Source organism: Macrobrachium nipponense, chromosome 16 (genome assembly GCF_015104395.2).
Source record: "Macrobrachium nipponense isolate FS-2020 chromosome 16, ASM1510439v2, whole genome shotgun sequence".
NCBI lineage: Eukaryota > Metazoa > Arthropoda > Malacostraca > Decapoda > Palaemonidae > Macrobrachium > Macrobrachium nipponense.
The window spans coordinates 62315345-62337650 of NC_087209.1; the positions used below are offsets into that span (position 1 = coordinate 62315345).

Below are 22306 nucleotides of genomic sequence, written 5' to 3' on the forward strand. Positions count from 1 at the left end.
ACGTCCGGTGGCGTTCGTTTGCAAAGGGGATTTTAGCTCAAACGGATAAACTACGATCGGGAATTAATTTGATGACGGGTAATTGGAATTAAAGGACGGATTCCTGATAAGCAGCCGACAGGACACTGCAAATGATATCCCAGGTAAAAATATTGTGCATAACATACATACACACATATGCACGCAATATATATATATATAAATTTATATATATATATATATATATATATATATATCTATATACAACGTACCAGTGCAGTCTCGGTTGGTAGATCGCAGTCTAGAGGTCCACACCAACCACTACCACAGTGCAAAATACGAATAATTTTGGGATATAATCAACATTAAAATGCGGGTCTCACAAGGTTATATATATATATATATATATATATATATATAACAGCTTCACAGGCAAGAGTAAGCACATTAATATCTGAAAAAATACGGCAATATACTTCATATCATTGTACTGAGTACGCGAGGTTTATGTGGAAAAAAAAACACGTATATATACACGAGCCTTTCACTCGTCAGGATGTGTATCTAACCAAAAACCTTTTCCAATATTTTTATTCGAAAAATCGAAAAATAAATTACGCGTAAGATATTGAGGTAAAAACGCGTTTTCCAAAAGGGAGGGAAAAACACGAATTTTATATATCTATTTGGATCATAAATCATATGCCCTATACACAAATATTTTACATGCAGTTAATTCTAAATGACATTTATGGGTTTGGGGCTCATATCTTTTTCGGCTGTTCACAGTCGTTGCAAATTGAATGCATGGGAAAATTCACTGTGGATGTCTACATTCCAAATTGGGGTGAAAAAATATTCGCCAAATTTGAACAGGATACATAAACTCGAAATTGTAGATAATATATAATTTCATAAATTTCAGGTTTGGAAAAGCTTCAAAAATCCAAATCGGAAAAGCCAAAATGACCTGAATTCCAATTTGAAAAGTCACGAATTTAAACTGAAGAAAAACCAAACGGATCTCATCTCAGTGGGAAAAACACTCATGATGACCTAAATTTTAAGTTTGGAAGGTCGTCAAGCTTAAAAAAAATTAATAATAATAATAATATTTACATTTCAGTCTGGAAAGTCTAAACTCCAAACCAGAAAAAGAAAGCTAGTGACCTAAATTTCAGTTTGAAAGTCACGATCTGAACCGTGAAAAAAACCATTATTTCAGTTTCGAAAGACATTAATAAACCAGAAAAAAAACCATGAAGACCTAAATTTCAATTTGAAAAGTAATGAGTAAACCAGGAAAAAACCAGTGACCTAAATTTCAGTTTGACAATGACTAAACCAAAAAAAAAAAAAAAAAAAAAAAAAAAAAAAAAAGACCTATATTTTAGTTTAAAAAGTCATGACTAAACCCGAAAAAACGTCAGTGACCTAAATTTCAGTCTGAAACCAAAATCAAACTCAAGTTTCAATCCGAACAGTTAAGACACCCCACCCCCCCTAAAAAAAAAAGCTCAGTGACCTATTACCAGTTTGAAAAGTCAAGACTAAGTAAACAAAAAAATAAACATCACAAACACACACACAATGGAATAAACATTAGCTTTAAAAGACGAGACTCCTAACCAGAAGAAAATCGTAATGACAAAAAGTCAGAATGAAAAACCAGAATCCAAACAGAAATAAAACCTTAAGTCTGAAATACACAGTAAAAAAAATAATAATAAATATTTGGTTTACTATTTTCCCTGACTTCTGACTGAGACTGACAGATCTGCCCCCACCCGAAAGAATACCTTTGATGTTTTTAACCTCTAAAGCGTTCCATATCGTCCCTTGATAAGGTACCGCTAAAAACAGAACAACACTGTCGACCAGTAAAGTTGCCAGGGCGTAATAATGAGGCAATAAAACGTGTTACTGATTAAAAATAAGTAATTCTGAATTCAACGTCACATTTCTCACATATTACGAATATAATCAATCTTAATTTATATATATAATAATCTATATATATATATATATATATATATATATATATTATAAATATATATAGATATATATATATATATATATATATATGTATATATATAAATGTATATATAGGTATATATATATATATATATATATATATATATTATATATAGTATATATATGTATATATAATATGTATGTATGGTAATTATTATGTACAAAATAAAAAAATCTTGGAACAACAATACATTGTATATTATCTCATGATTTCATCACTCTCATACCATATTTAACCAGAAATATAGCGACACAACACCCAGAGAGAGAGAGAGAGAGAGAGAGAGAGAGAGAGAGAGAGAGAGAGAGAGGAGAGAGAGAGAGAGAGATTGAAAAAAAAAATTATGGACGCATGAAGAACTGTGGCCTCAAAATCTGGAACAGTGCCGTCAATTAAAAGGAATTGCTGAAAAGTTGCTGCTGCCGGTTATAGCAATTCCAAATTGCTGATCCCAGCCAATTTACCTTTTCATCTCACTCTTTTATTTCCCTAACGGACGAAAGAATAAATTGGGGGGAAAGAAGAAGCCGGGTTATTTGAGCAAGCAAATCTAGAATGTAAGCCACGGACTAGCTATTGGACGAGGAATGCTACAATTAATTGTTACTTTCAAGTTTGCATCAACCAAATCTCTTCTGTGATTTAGCACAATAAGCAATAATTTCTCGACGAGCAATATACACATACAAGATAAATATATATATAAATAAATACAATAAGGCATTTTACATCACGAGATTATATACATACAAGATGAATGTAAATATAATAAATGTAAAAAAAACACACTAAGACACTTCTTCCACTTTGAGGCTCGAACTCGTGAACCCACGAACAGAACCTGGTGTCACACAAAAAAAAATACATTCTAACAATTGCGAGAACAAGGGCATACTAAGTAAAATACATAAACACCCACATTATGCAAATAAAAATACTTGTAGTACTTACCTGAGAGTAAAGAAAACAAACTACAAGAACATATCTCTACTTTTATCAAAGCAAGTTATCAATAGCACCAAACTGGACGGGATACAAAATACGGCGGCGATCGCTGCGCCAATATGAATGGATAAATCTAAAAAACATACGAAGCTGCAGAGGGTTGTTTCTGATGAACACTTACATGCAATCGAAGAATAGGATCCGGCTGCAGAGACAAAGAAAGAAAAGTAAAACAAAATGAAGCACAATGAAGAAAAATTAGAAATAATAATAAAAAAAAACACGAATGGACAAACTATAGAATCTCATCAAACGGGATCTAGCCATTCTCCTACGGGGTCAGATTTTAAGAGCTCTTGGAAATATAAGGGGTGGAATTCTCTTATGAAGTGGGGGAAATAATATCTCTTAAAAATCTAAATTCCATTGAAATTTATGAATGTTTCAGTGGTGAAAATAGAACATTTATTTTGCGAATAAATTCATTCCACTGAAGTTATGAAAAGGTGGAACTAGAAAAGTCGCGTATTTCAGTGAACAAAATCAGTTGATAGCTATTGCTCAAAATGGAGCTAAACAAAGTTAATGTATTTTAATGACTTCAGGATGACACTGCATAAATAATTATTTTTCCCCTATACGAACTGAACAAATAATTAGTTATATATATATATATATGAACTGAACAAATCATTATTTCCAAACATACGAACTGCATGAATAATCATTTTCATATATACGAACTGAAAAAACTAATCATTTTCATATATACGAACTAGACAAATAATTATTTTCATATAAACGAACTGAACAAATAATTATTTTCATTCGTACGAACTGAACAAATAATCATTTTCATACATACGAATTGAATAAATTATTATTTTCAAATATACGAACTGAACAAATAATTGTATTGAAATACACGAAATGAATAAACAACTATTTTCATAAATACGAACTGAACAAAATTATTTTCATACATATGAACTGAAAAAATTATTATTTTGAAATATATGAACTGAACGAATGATTATTTTCATAAATACGAACTGAACAACTTATTATCTTCATAAATACGAAATGAACAAATAATTATTTTCATATGTAAGAAATTAAATAATTATTTCATACATAAGCCCTGAAGAAGTAATTATTTTCAAAAACACGAGCTGAATAAACAATTATTTTCATAAACAGGAACTGAACAGATAATAATTTTCATATATATGAACTGAACAAAATTATTTCCATACATACGAACTGAACAAGTAATAATTTTCATATGTATTTTCATAAATACGAACCGAACGAAAAATTATTTTCAAAAACAGAACTGAACAATTATTTTCAAAAATACGAACTAAACAAATAATTATTTTCATAACACGAACTGAACACGTAATGATTTTCATATATATTTTCACAAATACGAAGTGAACCAACAATTATTTTCATAAATATGAACTGAACACGTAATGATTTTCATATATATTTTCAAAGATACGAACTGAACGTGTAATGATTTTCATATATATTTTCAAAGTTACGAACTGAACAAACAATTATTTTCAAAAACACGAATTGAACAAATTATTACTTTCAAATCCACGAACTGAAAAAAAAAACTATTATTTTCATAAATACGAACTGAACACAAACAATCATCCTGCTTAAATGTAACGAGAGATGATACGTCCACATAATAATAATCATTGTCCAGCGAAAATGTCGAAACTGCAGCAAAAGGAAGAAAATGACCCGAGCACCCCCCGTGGCGGCATGGCTAGCTAGCCCCGACTGCATGCACACAAATACATTTGGGAATCAGGGGGATTATATATTGGCTTTTGTGGAAGGCAAATCATATCTCATATAAGAGTTAAGCATCACAATGACACGACAATTGCGCTGTAACCATTTCATTACGCCCGAAATGCAATAACCACGAGCATCAAGCTCCGAGCTTAATGTCCTACAATCAAATCAGCTTATCATATCAGCTTATTAAAATCACGGGAGATTAAAATTCATATCCGGTTCTGCGAAAAGCATCACACAACGACAGACGTCAAATGAAATTGAAAATCTTGCGCTGTTCATCTGCTTCGTCCGGAACGAGGTTGTAAATTAGGTTGATGAGAAGCAGGTCTGCAAATATCCTTTTACTACATTCAATTTTTAAAGAATCAAATATATGATCAAAATAGGATATATGTAGCTTAAATCTGCTAATGTTAAAATGGCATGTGTTAAAATAGTGGCAATCTCTCGTGCATTTCACAAACACGCATATATACACAGAAACACGCACACATAGATGGTACACTTATCCACACACACTCACTTTTATAAGAAGGGAATAAATACTCAAAATGGGCTATACATAGCTTAAATTTGATTATATAAAAATGCCAGGTGTGAAACCAGTGACAATCTATCATACACTTACATACACAAACAAACACACGTACACACGAATGGCATGGTGAAAAAACCATGCATGCACATATTTACGTAATGTTTACAAATATTAAACGTTTAATAAAAAAAAAGACAAACCAAACCAATTTTCTGCCCATTAAATATGCGTCTCTCTCTCTCTCTCTCTCTCTCTCTCTCTCTCTCTCTCTCTCTCTCTCTTTAAATTTGCTAAAACATTACCCATGAAAATTTCATAATAATCTCATCAGAATATAATCTGAACACAGAAAGAAAGAGAGAGAGAGAGAGAGAGAGAGAGAGAGAGAGAGACTACCTTCGCACCTGAATATGCTTCCTTCATTATGACAGTTGATAATACCAGGATTCTCTATCTATCACCTTATCCTGTAATGATCAAGTTCTCTGTACTTGAAAATCATAAATTCTAAAGGGAGACGTCTACGACATATAAAATTGTCTTTTCTTATTCATACTTAATCTTGTTCCTCATTTTCTGAAACAGAACGTCACTTCATACCAAAAATGGACCCTTTATTATTATTATTATTTCATTATTATTTTCATTCAGAAGATGAACCCTATTCATATGGAACAAGTCCACAAAAGGGACCATTGATTTGAAATTCAAGTTTCTAAAGAATATGGTGTCCAATAGGAAGAAGTAAAAGGGGGTAAGGGAAATACAGAAAGAAGAGATCTCCTTTATCAAAAGAGAAAAAATAAATACACGAATTAATAAATATAGAAAAAAAATTTGAAATTGTAAGGAGAATAGTATTATGGTGACAATACACTGCACCTTCGCTCAACTTTAGAAGTTCAAATTGCACGACATCCTCAGGGAGTTACGGACTGTAAGGACTGGGATGGTGTTCCGCCCATCGTGATGTAACGACAAAAACAAAAACAGGTCTAATATCAACAACAAAAGCAGCAACAACAACAACAACATCGCAGCGTTTCACAGGGACGAAATGGAGTGGGAAGACTCTCCGACGTTGAAACCGACCCAAGACAAATCCACTTTCGCTCAGTCACGCGGCGTTGCCATGGCAACGTAATTGGCATCGGCATCTTAAGATACAAAATGTCCCGAAGAGACTTTGCCAAGCACAGCAGATCTCGACTTCGGACGATATATAAGTCTTCTACGTTTCATGAATGGGAAGAAGAAGAAGAAGTACAACAACACGAATTTAATAATGAGTGGCCTGATCTGTTTCATGAATGGAAAGGGGGGCGTATATCTGTTATGCAACCTACGTCAAATGAAACCCTTTGTTATAATTAGAACGTACGTATTGTTGTTGTCGACGTATTAATTGTTTCAGGGGATGCATCCAGTCAGCGATACATCGGCATTATCAATAGTATTGCATAACGGCTACCAATATTTCTTTTCAGGTCATTAGCCAAATGGATCTTAATGGTGATTTGATATCAATATCGACTATAATTATTTTCGTGCCCATGCCCCTGTTTCTTTCAAATGAACGACATATTCTTTGGAAGCTTGAATTACAAGTCAGGGGGACCCGGTGGAGTTGTTCCATAAGAATAGGGTTCATTTTCTGAATAATAATAATAATAATAATAATAATAATAATAATAATAATAATAATAATAATAATAATAATAATTAACTGCACCAAACCTTGCGTTAATGTCAGGGGTTCAATTCTGTACTGACTCAGAGTTTGAAGTTACTAATTAGAGTTAAGAACAACAGCTTAGCCCACGTGGGCTGAGATGAATGACTCGACCTTCAGATTCTTGGCGAAAATATAGTCAGTCAAGATTTTTTTTATATATTTTTTACATATAATAATAATGCGTATATAGTATAATGAGCATATAAGAAGACACCATACGTCCAAAATGGAGTTGTTCTAAAATGTTAAATTTAGTATTTAAAAAACGTTTTTAATCATACGAAACTTTTTCAGTAAAATTAAAGTTCAATAAAGTGTACACAAAAGCATGGCCTGCTTAATGTAGTAAGTCTTCAGATCTTAAAGGCCAGTAACACGAGACGAAATGAATGACTATCATATATTTTATCAATAAACCTTTTCCCTTAATAGAAAATGGTTCCAGAGAACAGAGGAAAAATAGTCAGTGGCGCACTGGAACATAAATTCAGTCGATGAAAATGGTTTCTCTGACCACCGAAACCATAAATTCAGTCAATTACCCCAAATTCAATTAATTAATATGGCTTCTCTGACAACTGAAATTATAAATTCAGTCAATTACCCTAAATTCAATTAATTAATATGGCTTCTCTGACAATTGAAATCATAAATTCAGTCAATTACCATAAATTCAGTCGATGAAAATGGTTTCTCTGACCACCGAAACCATAAATTCAGTCAATTACCCCAAATTCAATTAATTAATATGGCTTCTCTGACAATTGAAATCATAAATTCAGTCAATTACCATAAATTCAGTCGATGAAAATGGTTTCTCTGACCACCGAAACCATAAATTCAGTCAATTACCCGATATTCAATTAATTAATATGGCTTCTCTGACTACTGAAATCATAAATTCAGTCAACTCATATGTTGTTTCTCTGACTACTGAAATAAAAAATTCAGTCGATTAATGTAGACTGATATTATTAGTCAAATCAATCACTTAACATGAACTAACTATTTAAGTAGGGATAAGGCGTTACTGCCTCAACATTGCTATACTAGGAAGTACCAGCGACAATGGCAGGTGAGCAAACAGGAGGGTTGTGAACTCCTTGGAAGAGGAAAATTATACCTTCTTGCATGCGCTTTCTTTTTTTTTTCTCTCTCTCAGGCCAACGACCACCATAAACTGCATTCATGTGGGTGGGGTGAATTATTTGTTTGTATGTATATATATATATATATATATATATATATATATATATATATATATATATATATATATAAATATATATTGTTTTTATCTCATCATCGTGACGGTCTACATCACTGAATGTCATTGCTTCTGGCTGTTCTATAGTTCGAGCCCGCCAGGTGGCGAACAACTTATCATCAATAATAATTCTCCTTCGGTATTATTTCCAAGGTAGAGCGAATTGGATATTATACGATATTTATACCTTGGTGTGTGTATATATACACACACAAATACCGTGCAGTGCCTCCAAGACAAAAATCCACCTGAGCACTTCACCATACTTCACGCCACCCAGCATTAACTCTCGAATCGACCATAATAAGCGTCGAGGTGCCAGAGGGCGCCCGGACTTTAAGACCTCGACTTCTGCGAAGTCTCTGAGCCGTCAGCTACATCAAATAGTCCAAGTTTAAACACAGGCCGCGATTGAATTCCGTGTACCAATACAGCTGCTGGTTGTTTCCTCTCTCTCTCTCTCTCTCTCTCTCTCTCTCTCTCTCTCTCTCTCTCGTCACCAAAAAGCATGTCCGCCAATGGATTTTCCGAGCCGGTATTAATATCGGCGTGGGCTGAAATTCATACGACCTTTGATTTCCTTAATTTTTTCGCTTACTCGGGGAGTAAGCCTACGTTGTTGCTGTTGTTGCTCTTATTGGGGGTGGGGGTGGGGGGTGGAGGACTAGGCAAACCTAAAAAGGTCAGAAATTGGGGGGGGAGGGGTGTAGTAGGAAAGGTCTTAAAAGGCTGTTTCGCGTTGGGTTAAAGATACAGGAATCTTAGGATAGGATATTTATGATTCATTTATAAGAATGAAAATGTGAAACATAAATAATGTGAATGTTAAACAGCACAGAAAAATGATTTGCAATAAATTATTGCATATTTATTCTAATTTTCATTGGTGAAACAACGCATCATTTGACCGTAGATTTTAGCACGTGCCTCGAGTAAGCTGGAGGTCGGATCATGACTTGCTTTTGTTTCTGAGTGGAAAGGACACCAGTTTATATTGCTTTAGGATTGATTCCTCAGGTCGACGTTTTCGTAAATTCGTCCTAATGATTATTGCAATCTAATTATGGTATTGCAATGATAAAGGTTATTATATCAGTATGAAAGTATACAGGTTTGAAAGATTAGACAGGAGGAAACCTCAAAGCAGTTGCACTATGAAACAATTGTTAGGAGAGGGTGGAAAGTAAGATGGAAGAATGCGAACATAAACGGAGGTACAGTAAAAAAGAATTAGAGGGATTCCCGTTAGAGCCCGAAGGGATACTGCAGAGATCCTTAGGAAAGCCTACGGTACACTGCGTGAGGTACATTGCCGGCACTACCTAGCTACGTGGGATATATCTTGAAGTCAAGAGTATGAAGAAACTATGATGAAAAGATAAAAGATAAAGATACTGATAAGCAAATCTATTAGGAGGAGATGATAGCCAGTTATTCAGTCGCTTATCAGCATAAAACCTAGATCAAAATACCTCACTCAACTCAATCCTTTAAAAAAAAAAAAAATCTGAAGAATATTATTCAGTCTGACCTTGAACATCAAATTAGAGTTTTCACTTCTGCTTGGCCCTCCTAACACCGGCGTTTAAGAGCCGACTTCTTATTTTTTTTTTCCCCGTCTAATAATTAGGTGTCGGCCGCTTTCTGGCGTCACACACGAGTTACTGATCTCCAAATAAGCGGTGGTAAGAGTTCCGCCCAGAACCTATCTCAAGACTGTCTGTAGATGAGAGAGAGAGAGAGAGAGAGAGAGAGAGAGAGAGAGAGAGAAGAATGTGTATATATAATCTCTAGATAATCGTTTACTAACTGGGGAATTGAGAGAGAGAGAGAGAGAGAGAGAGAGAGAGAGAGAGAGAGAGAGAGAGAGAGAGAGGTGGTGTTAAAAATGGCTCAAAATTATTTGTATTGCATTAAAAAACCATTGGAGAGAGAGAGAGAGAGAGAGAGAGAGAGAGAGAGAGAGAGAGAGAGAGAGAGAGAGAGATAAGATATATATAATCTCTAGATAATCATTTACCAACTAAAGAGAGAATGTGTATATACATTCTTTAGATAATCATTTACCAACTGGGGAATTGAGAGAGAGAGAGAGAGAGAGAGAGAGAGAGAGAGAGAGAGAGAGAGAGAGAAATACTAACTTAGCAACATTGAAAAGCACTTTTTTGTTGTATTTTTTCAACAAAGTTTGTTATGAGCTGTTTTCCAATCGTCCATAAATATGAAACATCCATGATCTCATGTTTTCCAACATTCATTAATGTTTCTATCAAAGTTCACCTCCTCTGGAAATTTTCGTTATTTTATTGTATTCTATTCCGATATGTTAAACAGTATTAATTGCCTATAACGTAGAATGTAGGCCAAAAGCTAAGTGCTGGGACCTACAGGGTCATTCAGTGCTGGAACGGGTATTGATAGTAGAACGGTTTGAACGGTGTAACAGGAGGAAAGCCTCAACTGTTAGAAGATGGTTGTGGAAAGTCAGATGGAAGAAAGAGAACATGAACGGAGGTACAGTAAAATGAATGAAAGGAGTGCAGCTGGGGGCGTTAAAAGTAGGTCTCACGTCCTCTTAAAAAAGATAAAAAAAAGCAGACCTGAATGACTAGGAATTTCTCGTCTTTAGTTTCTACTGTAGACCAGTCGCTCTCTCTCTCTCTCTCTCTCTCTCTCTCTCTCTCTCTCTCTCTCTCTCTCTCGTTGCAGTTTTCACTTGGGAGAAGAAAGCATCCTTCAGGAGTCATATTTTTGATGCGTCAGTAAAACTGACCACAAATAAACATTATTCCGGCGGTTTACATTTCGAACGGAGGCCGACGGAATAGGTAATTTTAAGCGTAAAAAATGAAGAGCTCTCTTGCGATGTACGACTTTTCCAGTACAGATTTGGCGTAGATATAAAATAAATCATAAATTTACTGCTCAAATTATAGAACAGATTTCAAAGCGGCTGAAATTATAGAATAAATTTCAACCTTGACATAAATTTATGATAAATCATACATTTACCGCTCAAATTATAGAGCAGGTTTCAACCTTGACATAAATTTATAATAAATCATCAATTTACGGCTCAAATTATAGAACAGATTTCAAACATGACATAAATTTATGATAAATCATACATTTACAGATTTCAAACTTGATATAAATTTATGATAAATCATACATTTACTGCTCAAATTATAGAATAGATTTAAACCTTGACATAAATATATATTTAAACAATAAATTTCCAGCTCACATTATAGGATCCGAACGCACCCAAAACCGTATCATATTAACACTGAAACGAAATCTATAAAGAAAAAATAATTCTCCACAACGCACACTGGAATAATTACGAAATGCTAACAATGTAATTGAATCTCTAGCAAAGTCTTGATTATATTTAATAACGATACTAGAATTATTTCCTGAACCGCATAAATACCGTGTCATTCGTAATGCTCAACTCTCAAAGAATCGCATAACTCAATAATTGCCACAAGATAATTCCAAGCCAGCTCAATGGTTAAAAAAAATATTCACACTAAAAGTTCCAAGATACCACACAATGGCAGCCTACTGTTACTGTAATTCATACGTTATTGCAAAGGAAGGTACGAAAGCTTCTGCGTTGTATTTGTACTGTGTACGGTTTTCCATACACGTAATATACTCATGCAATAAAACAGAAATAAGACTAATGAAAATTCTACTTGTTCCAGTGACACTCATCAACATGCAAATGTATATAGGTATTCAGTATAGTAAACCAAATATAAATACTCAGTATATTAAACTAATTTCTACATAAGGATGTCAGCTTGTATGAAAATGACTGACAGGTAAACGACAACGACAAAAATTACCGTGACTATAACAATTTTTTGATTTTTGTCATAATCATCATTATCATTAAAACTACAACTACCACACCTACTTACGATATTTCTATCAGTTATATTACTTTATCATCATTACTTTTTTATTTTGATGAAAGTCAAAAAAGTCTAGCTTAAAATTCTTTCAGAAAAAATGATAATAAAGAAATTTATTTTCCCATGAATAAATCCATCAGAATCCGTACTAATATCATTATCAACATTTCTTTGTCATCATTACTATTATCACTATGATAATGATAAAAAAAGAACTAGCTTAAAATTCCTTCAGGTAAATAATTAAATTAGTTCAGGAAAATAATAAAAAAGGCAGTTTTACCCATTTTTGTTAGAATCCGTACTACTATCATTATAAACATTTCTTCGATCATCAACTACTATCATTATAATAATGATAACGAAACGTCCTTTTTCAAATTTCTTCAAGAATATAATAGAAAAATTAATTTTTCCTGACATTTCCTATCACAATCTATACTACTATTATTATCAATATTCGAAAATCCATTCCATTATCATTATAAACATTAATTCGATCATAACCACTACCATTATCATAAGGATAACAATAAAAAAATCTATCTTCAAATTCCTTCAGGAAAATAATAAAAAAAGTAAGTTTTCCTAAAACTTTTCTAGAATCTATGCTACTATCATTATCAATATTAAATCAATCATAACCACTACTATTATCATTAAGATAATAATAAAAAAAATCTATTTCAAATTCCTTCAGGAAAATAATTTTTAAAAAGTAAGTTTTTCTAAACTTTTCTAGAATCCATACCACTATCATTATCAATATTAATTCGATCATAACCACTACCATTATCATTATGATAACAATAAAAAAATCTATCTTCAAATTCCTTCAGGAAAATGATGAAAAACATAGTTTTTCCTAAAACTTTTCAAGAATCCATACCACTATCATTATCAATATTATTTCGATCATAACCACTACTATTATCATTAAGATAATAATAAAAACCTATCTTCAAATTCCTTCAGGAAAATAATAATAATAATAATAATAATAATAATAATAATAATAATAATAATAATAATAAAAAGGACTCAATTTCCTTCGAAACGTTCCATCACTTACCAAGACTTCTGTGTTTATTTAGATCCTGGACGTAATATGGCGGGTCTAGGGGGTCTCCATGATCCTGCTCTGGGGGGTAGTCGTTGTAGGCTCGGCCGTTGGGTCTTCCCCTCCCCTCACCCCGACCCTGTCTCAGCATCCTGCAGAAGACGCAGAAGGAGGAAGGAACGTTAGTTCTTTGTTTATCTTTCGGCTTCCTTACATGGCAATGGATTAACAGTAAATTTGCCTTGAGAGAGAGAGAGAGAGAGAGAGAGAGAGAGAGAGAGAGAGAGAGAGAGGTTCTAATTGACCATAAATTTATCATGAGAGAGAGAGAGAGAGAGAGGTTCTAATTAACCATAAATTTATCATGAGAGAGAGAGAGAGAGAGAGAGAGAGAGAGAGAGAGAGAGAGAGAGAGAAAGGGTGCTCTCATTAACCATATATTTATCATGAGAGAGAGAGAGAGAGAGAGAGATTTTCTCTAATTACCAATAAATTTATCATAAGAGAGAGAGAGAGAGAGAGAGACTCCAAACTAAGAGGTTACTTTTACCATAAAGGAACAGACGAATTTATTTACTGAATTAATACTCTTATAACAACACGGAACACTATTAACTTCTCAGGTCATACATGACAATTCATCCACACTTAAACAATAACAATGTGGTATATAACAAGACATATAAAACGGAACCAAAGTTATCTAAAAATATAATTTCTACCAAATATTCAGGATAAAATATTATAATAACTAATATGATAAATGGTCTTGCAATGAAAACGAGGTCATGAAAAAATGGCCGCTAATTTCATAAGATAGATTCAATTGTGAACGAAACAGCGAAACTGTGATGAAGGTAAACATAGAATACGCATAAACAAATTAAAATATTTACACATACACACAAGTTATAGACGTGTATCCGCTTACTCAGTGCAATGCACTAACGTATGTAATCGTACATTTATGCACATGTCAATAACTTTGTTAAATCACACCGAGTTTAACTCATTAATATAAGGGCAAGTCAATATATATATATATATATATATATAATATATATATATATATTATATATATATATATATAAATATATATATAAAAGTATATAGACATCTAGTGTATATATACATATATGCACGCGTGCATGAAAAAATATCAAAAGAATATTCCCATTCCCTGTTCACGCAAAGAAGCCAAAATAGCATAGGAAAAAGGTTGGTCCTTGGGAGGACAAAAAAAAAAAAAAAAAAAACTTTATAACAATATCATATGAAAAATAATGGGTTAATGCGCGCGAGGGGTGGTATATATTTTCCGTTTCAAGAACACGAGGAGAGAGAGAGAGAGCTGAGAGAGAGAGAGAGAGAGAGAGAGCAGCAGCAGCAGCAGCAAGGCAGCGCGAGGTGCCTAACTTTTTAATGGAAAAATGGAAGATCAAATTCTTATGTTAAATATGGTAATGCCAAGGACTACGGCTCGGGTGGAGGTCCTTCGCTCTAGACGGGGGGTCCTGGGCTAGTCGGGGGAGGGGTTTAGGGGGAAGGGGGTGGAGCCACTACCACTCTGCCACAAGTTAAGGGCTCTGGGCAGGTTACAGAAAGTTATAATTTCGATTCAAGTGTACAAAAGAATGTCAGAATACAACAAAGGGAGGAAGGTTTGTTTGTGTCTGTTGACAAATGTATTATTATTTTATTATTATTATTATTATTATTATTATTTATTATTATTATTTTATTATTATTATTGTATTATTTATTATTATTATTTTGTTTTTGTTGCCTTCAGCGATGAAGGTTGAAAACTTATTATTATTATTATTATTATTATTATTATTATTATTATTATTATTATTATTATTATTATTATTATTATTATTATTATTATTATTAGCAAATTACGGGGGAGGTGTTACGATAAAACCCCATTATAAACCATCTCCGGGTCCCCACTATAACCCTGCCAAGTTTCATGCCCATCGGATCAGCCGTTTGGCCGTGATTGAAGATAATTATTATTATTATTATTATTATTATTATTATTATTATTATTATTATTATTATTATTATATTAAATACTCATAGTAGCACGAGTCTTGGAATGGCGAAACAAATCCACAGTCATGTAAGGGTACATGTATTTAACCATACATAGCTGTGGATCCGTTTATTATTATTATTATTATTATTGTTATTATTATTATTCTTGTCTAAAAACGACTTCCCTTCCTCCAGCGAAAGGGGCTGAATCGAATCAATTTTCCCATCGAGTTTTTTCCTTTCCCTTCAGCAATCCATCGGCTGCCTTTCCATAAACGCTGGAAGGGGAGCAAAGCAACGGTAAGATCACAAGCAAAAGTTTTTTACAGCCTGTTCAAAAGCCCAGCACCAGCACCAGCAGCAGCAGCGGCAGTTGGGAAGGCTTGAGCACGTATATATACATCCAAAGGAAGCATTTGTGTGCTGTACTGAAATTAATCCATTATTTACAGGGAGTTCTCTTTAGACTGTATCGGCTTGTCACTGATATTGAATACCAAACAGGTTTCGCGTTCATACGACGAAGAGCAGTTAAAAGATATGTGGTTCGGCAGGTAAGTTTCTACCCTTATCTTAGTCTCTCTCTCTCTCTCTCTCTCTTCTCTCTCTCTCTTCTCTCGTCTCTCTCTCTTCTCTCCTCGCTCTCTCTCTCTCTCTCAGAAACACACACACACACACACACACACCCACACACATATATATATTATATATATAATATATATATATATATATATATATATATATATATATATATATATAATACGTAGCTATAACGACTATTCACAGACTTGAACGAAATGGATACCTTAATTGTAACTGCCAGAGAGAGAGAGAGAGAGAGAGAGAGAGAGAGAGAGAGAGAGAGAGAGCCCAAAACGCCGCCGCATGCAGCAGGGAGGAGGGAAAATTCGAAGAGACTGACAAGCCCTGTGAAGCTCTTGGTGAAAGAGGGGAAAACACAAGAGGGGAAAAGAATGGAAGAGGGGAAACGGGTTTGACGAGCCACCCAGAGAGAGAGAGAGAGAGAAGAATCGCAAAGGCGGACGAGGAAAAAAAATTAACCCCCCGGGTCGCCTTCCCAATGATTAATGGAAATCTATGTCTTTCAGGCAACTATGAACACTGAAGGCACAGAAGGAGGAGGAACAAACATCTATAAACGATGACGTCAAAGGGAGTAGTGTCTGTAACGCATCTATAAAATGTGACAAAGTAAACATCTATAAAATGTGACAAAGGAAGCATCTCTAAGATGTGACAAATGTAGCTTCCATAAAATGCGACAGAGGAAGCATCTAATAAATGTGACAAGGGGAGTATCTGTAAAAGGTGATAAATGTAGCATCTATTAAATGCGACAAAGGAAGAATCTCTAAAATGTGACAAAGACAGCATTTATAAAATGCGACGTAAGATGCATCGATAAAACGTGATAAAGGAATCTTCTACAAAGATTGACAAAGGCGGCATCTATAAAATGTGAAAAATAACGCACCAATGAAACGTGACAAAAAAAGCATCTATAAAACGTGACGAAGAAAACATCCATAAAATGTGACAGTAAGCATCTATAATCTGTGACAGAATAAGCATTTATAAAATTTGACGAAGAAAGCATCAATGAAATGTGACAAAAAAAACAGATCTACAGAATGTGACGAAGAAAGCATATATAAAATATGACAGAATAAGCATCCACAAGATACCGGTACAAATGAAGCATCTGGAAACAAGAAAACCAAATGCCCTACAACGAATCATTTACGAAGTTTCAATAAAAATGAAGCGTCAAAGGAGTACAGGAGGTCACGAAATGATCGGCTTTTGAACGCAGAGGCCGAAGGAAAGGGCAACCTCAAGCCCTCATCTACCTCACACAAGAAAGAGCACTTGAAGAATAGATAGGTAAAATCAGAAGCAATAGAACAAGAGTTAGTCATTAAGTAACAAAAATTATATATACTCGTAATGTTAAAAAAAAGCAAATTAAATGTTACGAATTTTCAAATTAGATTATCCATGGAATTGTCCCCAAAATATAATCGCAATGCTACTACGATAGGAAGACCAACAAAATATGGATAAATAACTAAAACTACACCAATACATTATTATTGAGGCTTATAAAATCATAATTCATCATAGACCTAACAACATAAAAATAAATTTTCTTCGCAAAGATAGACAGCGTATAGCTGCAAAAAAAAAACAAAAAAAAATAATAAATAAATAAATAAATAAAAAAAATAAAATAGAAAAAAATGGAAAGTATGAAAACAATCATACAAAAACAGAGAGAAAAAACAACACAATCGCACAAAAAAGTGAAAAGCAAGCAAGCAGAATCATAAAAATAGAAGTTTTTTCGCAAAGCTAGACAGCGTATACAAAAACACAGGAAAATAGAAAGAACAATCATACAAAAAATTAAAAAAAAACATAATCATATCAAAACAAGGACAGATAAGAATGAAAGCGCAATCACAAAACAAAATGAAAAAATAAAGCAAGCACAATCTTAAAAATAGAAGAGGAAAGAAGAAAAGAAAAGAGAGAAAAATCAAAGGAGAGAAAAAAAAGCAAGAAGAAGCAGCAAGCAAGCAAGGTTTTAAAAAACAACGAATTGAGCTGGGGTCCATCCACCTTGCATGACAAAACAGCATAAAGCGATGGCAGGGGCCGGGGGCGGTGTGTGTGTGTGTTGTGTGTGTTCTCTCTGGTAGGTACCCATGATGAAAAACACAGATAATCGCAGATCCCAAGGACACTCGAGATTAAAAGCAAATAAACTGAGAATAACACCACAGGAAAGAGAGAGAGAGAGAGAGAGAGAGAGAGAGAGAGAGAGAGAGAGAGAGAGAAAGGGGGGAAGGGTTAGAGGAGGGGACCCGGTTGTCAAGCTGATATGTACTACAACGCTTATAAATCATGCTCTACATAGTGTATATATAATGCATACAAGCACACAGGCCATATATATATGTATATAATATATATATATATGATATATATATATATATATATATATATATATATACATACACATATATGGTAATATAAATTAATATCACTATATTCTTGTTGTTTTATATTATAAATTTAAAAAGAGAAGACCGTATAAAAAAATAATATATATATATATATATATCTATCTATATATATATATATATATATATATATATTATATATACGGGCAAAACAACGGTGGAAAAAGGTCGACCACGATTTAATAATGGCACTAAATTAACAGTCTACTGGTTCATATTCGGAGACCACGATGGAGCAGCCCACTATCATATACGGATATATAGGACCCCTCTCTCTCTCTCTCTCTCTCTCTCTCTCTCTCTCTCTCTCTCTCTCTGAGGCATGACCGACCGACTGCATCCAGACATTATTGTTATCAAGTCGCTTTTATTAAAAAGAATACAGAGAAAATGACGACCGAGCTCTCCTCGGCCCATCGGGCCAGAAGTCCGGCGCAAAATGAAAACGTCGATTTGATTCCCCTAGAAAGCACAAAAATCCATCAATGCTTGAGGGGGAGGGGGAAGGGGGGAGGGGGAGGAGGAAAAAACGATTAAAAACGCGTAACGTGCGGCCACCATGCATATCAAAATATACGGCGCCGGAAAACTGTTTTTTAATTTCGGGAAAGCCATACTGTATCAGATTTTAATACACGTACACCCGTATAACCGAATTGTTTATGCACGAACAGATGGCGGCTCTCGCCCAACCCCCCACCCCTCCTCGTATTCGACGAGCGGTATTTTTGGGCGGTATGGACACACGTGCATACACATACACATACACACACAGGCATACAAACACATGGCAGGCCGGATATATCACCGTTCAGATGTGTCAACGCGCCAGTGATGTCTGGTACTCAAACAATCGGCCGCTCCAACTTTCAGCTGTCACGTAGACTCACGTTATCTAAGCCTATGCTTTTTTTTTTTGCTTTTTTTTTTTTTTTTTTTTTTTTTTTTTGTGCGGGCGAATGTAGCTTTTTTTCGCCCCCGAACCATTTTGAATGAAATTCGCGAAGCTGTTCTACACCTTTGTTTTTTGGGTACATGAATATACACATTATATATACATCACTACATACTTTATAGATATATATATATATATATATATATATATTTATATATATATTTTATATATATATATATATTATATATATATATAAATATCTATATATATATATATATATAAATATATATATATATCATCTTATATATATATATATATATATATATAAATATATTATTGTAGTATGTGTGTGTGCGCGCGCGCGTGAATGTAATGATCAATTTGGAAAATTTGATGGGGTGAATCACAGAAATCTAACGCACGTGAAATAAAAATAATTTAATCTGAATTATTTCTAATTTTTCTCTTAGCGACCCCTTCTTCAGGGAGGTTTGAATGATGAACTGGTTTTCTAAATGTCAACCTTTATTCTCCCACCAAGTAACGTAGCATCACTGATTGATTGATAGATTGATTGTCTCGTCACAGTGTATCAACGTCCGAACAGCACAGGCCGTCGGCTGTCTAAGCCTTGATTAGAACATTTTTAATAACTCCTGCATCCTGCCCACGTCCGAACGATAAGTTAAGCACGACGAATTAAACGTCGACGATTGATTGATCACGTACAAAGACCTGGCGTAGCAAAGATAAGGCCAATGACACCGCATACATAATCTCATATCATTATGAAACAATTATGAAATAATTTTAAAATGTGCCGAAGTTTCTTCGGCGCGATCAAGTTTTCTGTATAAGCCGCGGCCCATGAACCTTTCACCCAGACGCACGATTATGGACAACTTTAACCTTAAATGAAATAATAATAAAATAAAAAATACTAAAGTTGGAGGGCTGCAATCTAGTATGTTTGATGACTAGAGGGTGGATGATCAACATACAAATTTGCAGCCCTCTAGCATCAGTAGTTTTTAAGATCAGTGTACAAAAAAAAGAAAAAAAAAATGCGGACGGATAGACAAAACCGGCACAATATCTTTTTTTTTTACAGAAAACTAAAATCGCCTCCTTTATCGGCATACGCACCCTTCATACATGACTGTAAATACCTCCTGACAACTAAGTCTTCCAACAGATTACTAAAGTTTTATCGAAACTGATGTCGTGTACAGAAAACAGATGAATTCAATCGTAGAGTTCACAAAAGGAAAATTAAACGAGAAGAATAAACGCATTCCAAAACGACATATAGTATACTGCTGCTAATTCCCGCACTGAACGTCTCTGCAAATATGGCGTCGCCTTGATGTATGGGCGAAGCTTCCAAACTTCGACTGGAGATAAAACAGCATGGGTCATTCCTCTCCTGGGAGATGTGGAGCATGTGGGGCTGTTGGGGGGAGGGGGGTGGGGGGGTTCATCGAACGTCCTGTATGTGTGTCACAGAGAGAGAGAGAGAGAGAGAGAGAGAGGAGAGAGAGAGAGAGAGAGAGAGAGAAAGTCATTTGTCAAACCTAAGTTGAGAAAATGCACGTTGATGACATGAACCTTGGAAATTATTATATATATATATATATATATATATATATATATATATATATATATATATATATATATGCACATATACATTATGATAGATAGATAGATATGTATATATATATATATATATATATATATATATATATATATATATATATAGTATATATAAATCAAAATGCGTGTTGCTATGTTTATAAATATTATTATTACTCATGACACTTCCTACTTTCCTATATCAAGCAATGAGCTAAATCAATATCGAATTCACTGTACCACACCCAAAAAACCAAAAAATGAGTTATACAGATATATCTGACAAGAGGATTTACCCCACCCAACATGAATTATTATACAACACATGATGAGTCCCTCTATATCCTGTCCATTATTATCTGAGTGCATGCCACTCTCAGTACACTGACAGCAGCAGTTGTTCTGGGGGAATTATAATAAGTACATCTGTCCTAATCGGATTCGAACCTTTTAGGGTTCGTGCAAGAGGGGGGGCGGGTTGTGGGGGGGGGGGCAAACAGTTGGCATGGCCAGCTGAAGCCAACTGTTGGCCCCCGCGCACCTGCCATAGTAGGAGCGAGTTCGAACCTGGTGTAGTTGGAGGGGGGTTGATGGGGGAGAACTTAACATGTTAAGCTTCAGTAATAAATAAATAAATATTTACGCAATATTACACACACACACACACACACACACACACACACACACACACACACACATATATATATATAATATATATATATATATATGTATATATATATATATATATATATATATATATATATATATATATATATATATAACTATACACATATATTTCTATGGCATTGCCGAAATCGAAGTTAGTGGTCCATTCGCCCCATAATAAATAAATAAATATATATAGATTTATATTATATATATATATAAATAATATATATATATATATATATATATATATATATATATATATATATACTATATATATACAGAGAGAGAGAGAGAGAGAGAGAGAGAGAGAGAGAATCATATGTCCATACCCTCACATCATTTGAATTCAGCAATAGCGAGGCCTTATCTTTTATTTCCTCCCACTACGTGCAAAAAGCCACAAACGCGACACACACACACACAACATACAAACACACATACACAGCCATACATATGGCACCCAAACCACACGCACAAACACCACTAACCTCACAAACACATCGGAAAAGAGATCTATACATTCGAACGCAACCAAGGGCCTTTGAACACCTCAATATACATATATGTTATCGGTTGTTTATTTAGTAGCGATGCAAATTTGATTCGCCTGGGAGGGGGAAGGGGTAGGGAGGGACAGGGTAGGAGGGAGGGAGGGAATGGGTGCGAACAATCCTCCTCCTCCTCCCCCCAACTCTCATTGGCTGGAGAAGAGGC

General features: G+C 34.2%; 1 protein-coding gene across 4 annotated transcripts in view; it reads right to left on the minus strand.

Annotated features, from left to right (window-relative positions):
• Positions 1–22306, minus strand: part of LOC135195770 (teneurin-m-like) — an 823709-nt gene that overhangs the window by 343296 nt on the left and 458107 nt on the right. For 3 of the 4 annotated variants that reach the window (XM_064222225.1, XM_064222226.1, XM_064222224.1), the window contains 2 exons: positions 13319–13458; positions 3141–3164 (listed from right to left, as the gene is read on the minus strand). In XM_064222225.1, coding sequence (XP_064078295.1) covers positions 3141–3164; positions 13319–13458 — 164 coding nt within the window. The remainder of the gene's footprint in view (positions 1–3140; positions 3165–13318; positions 13459–22306) is intronic. The other variant, XM_064222227.1, reaches the window with a different exon arrangement.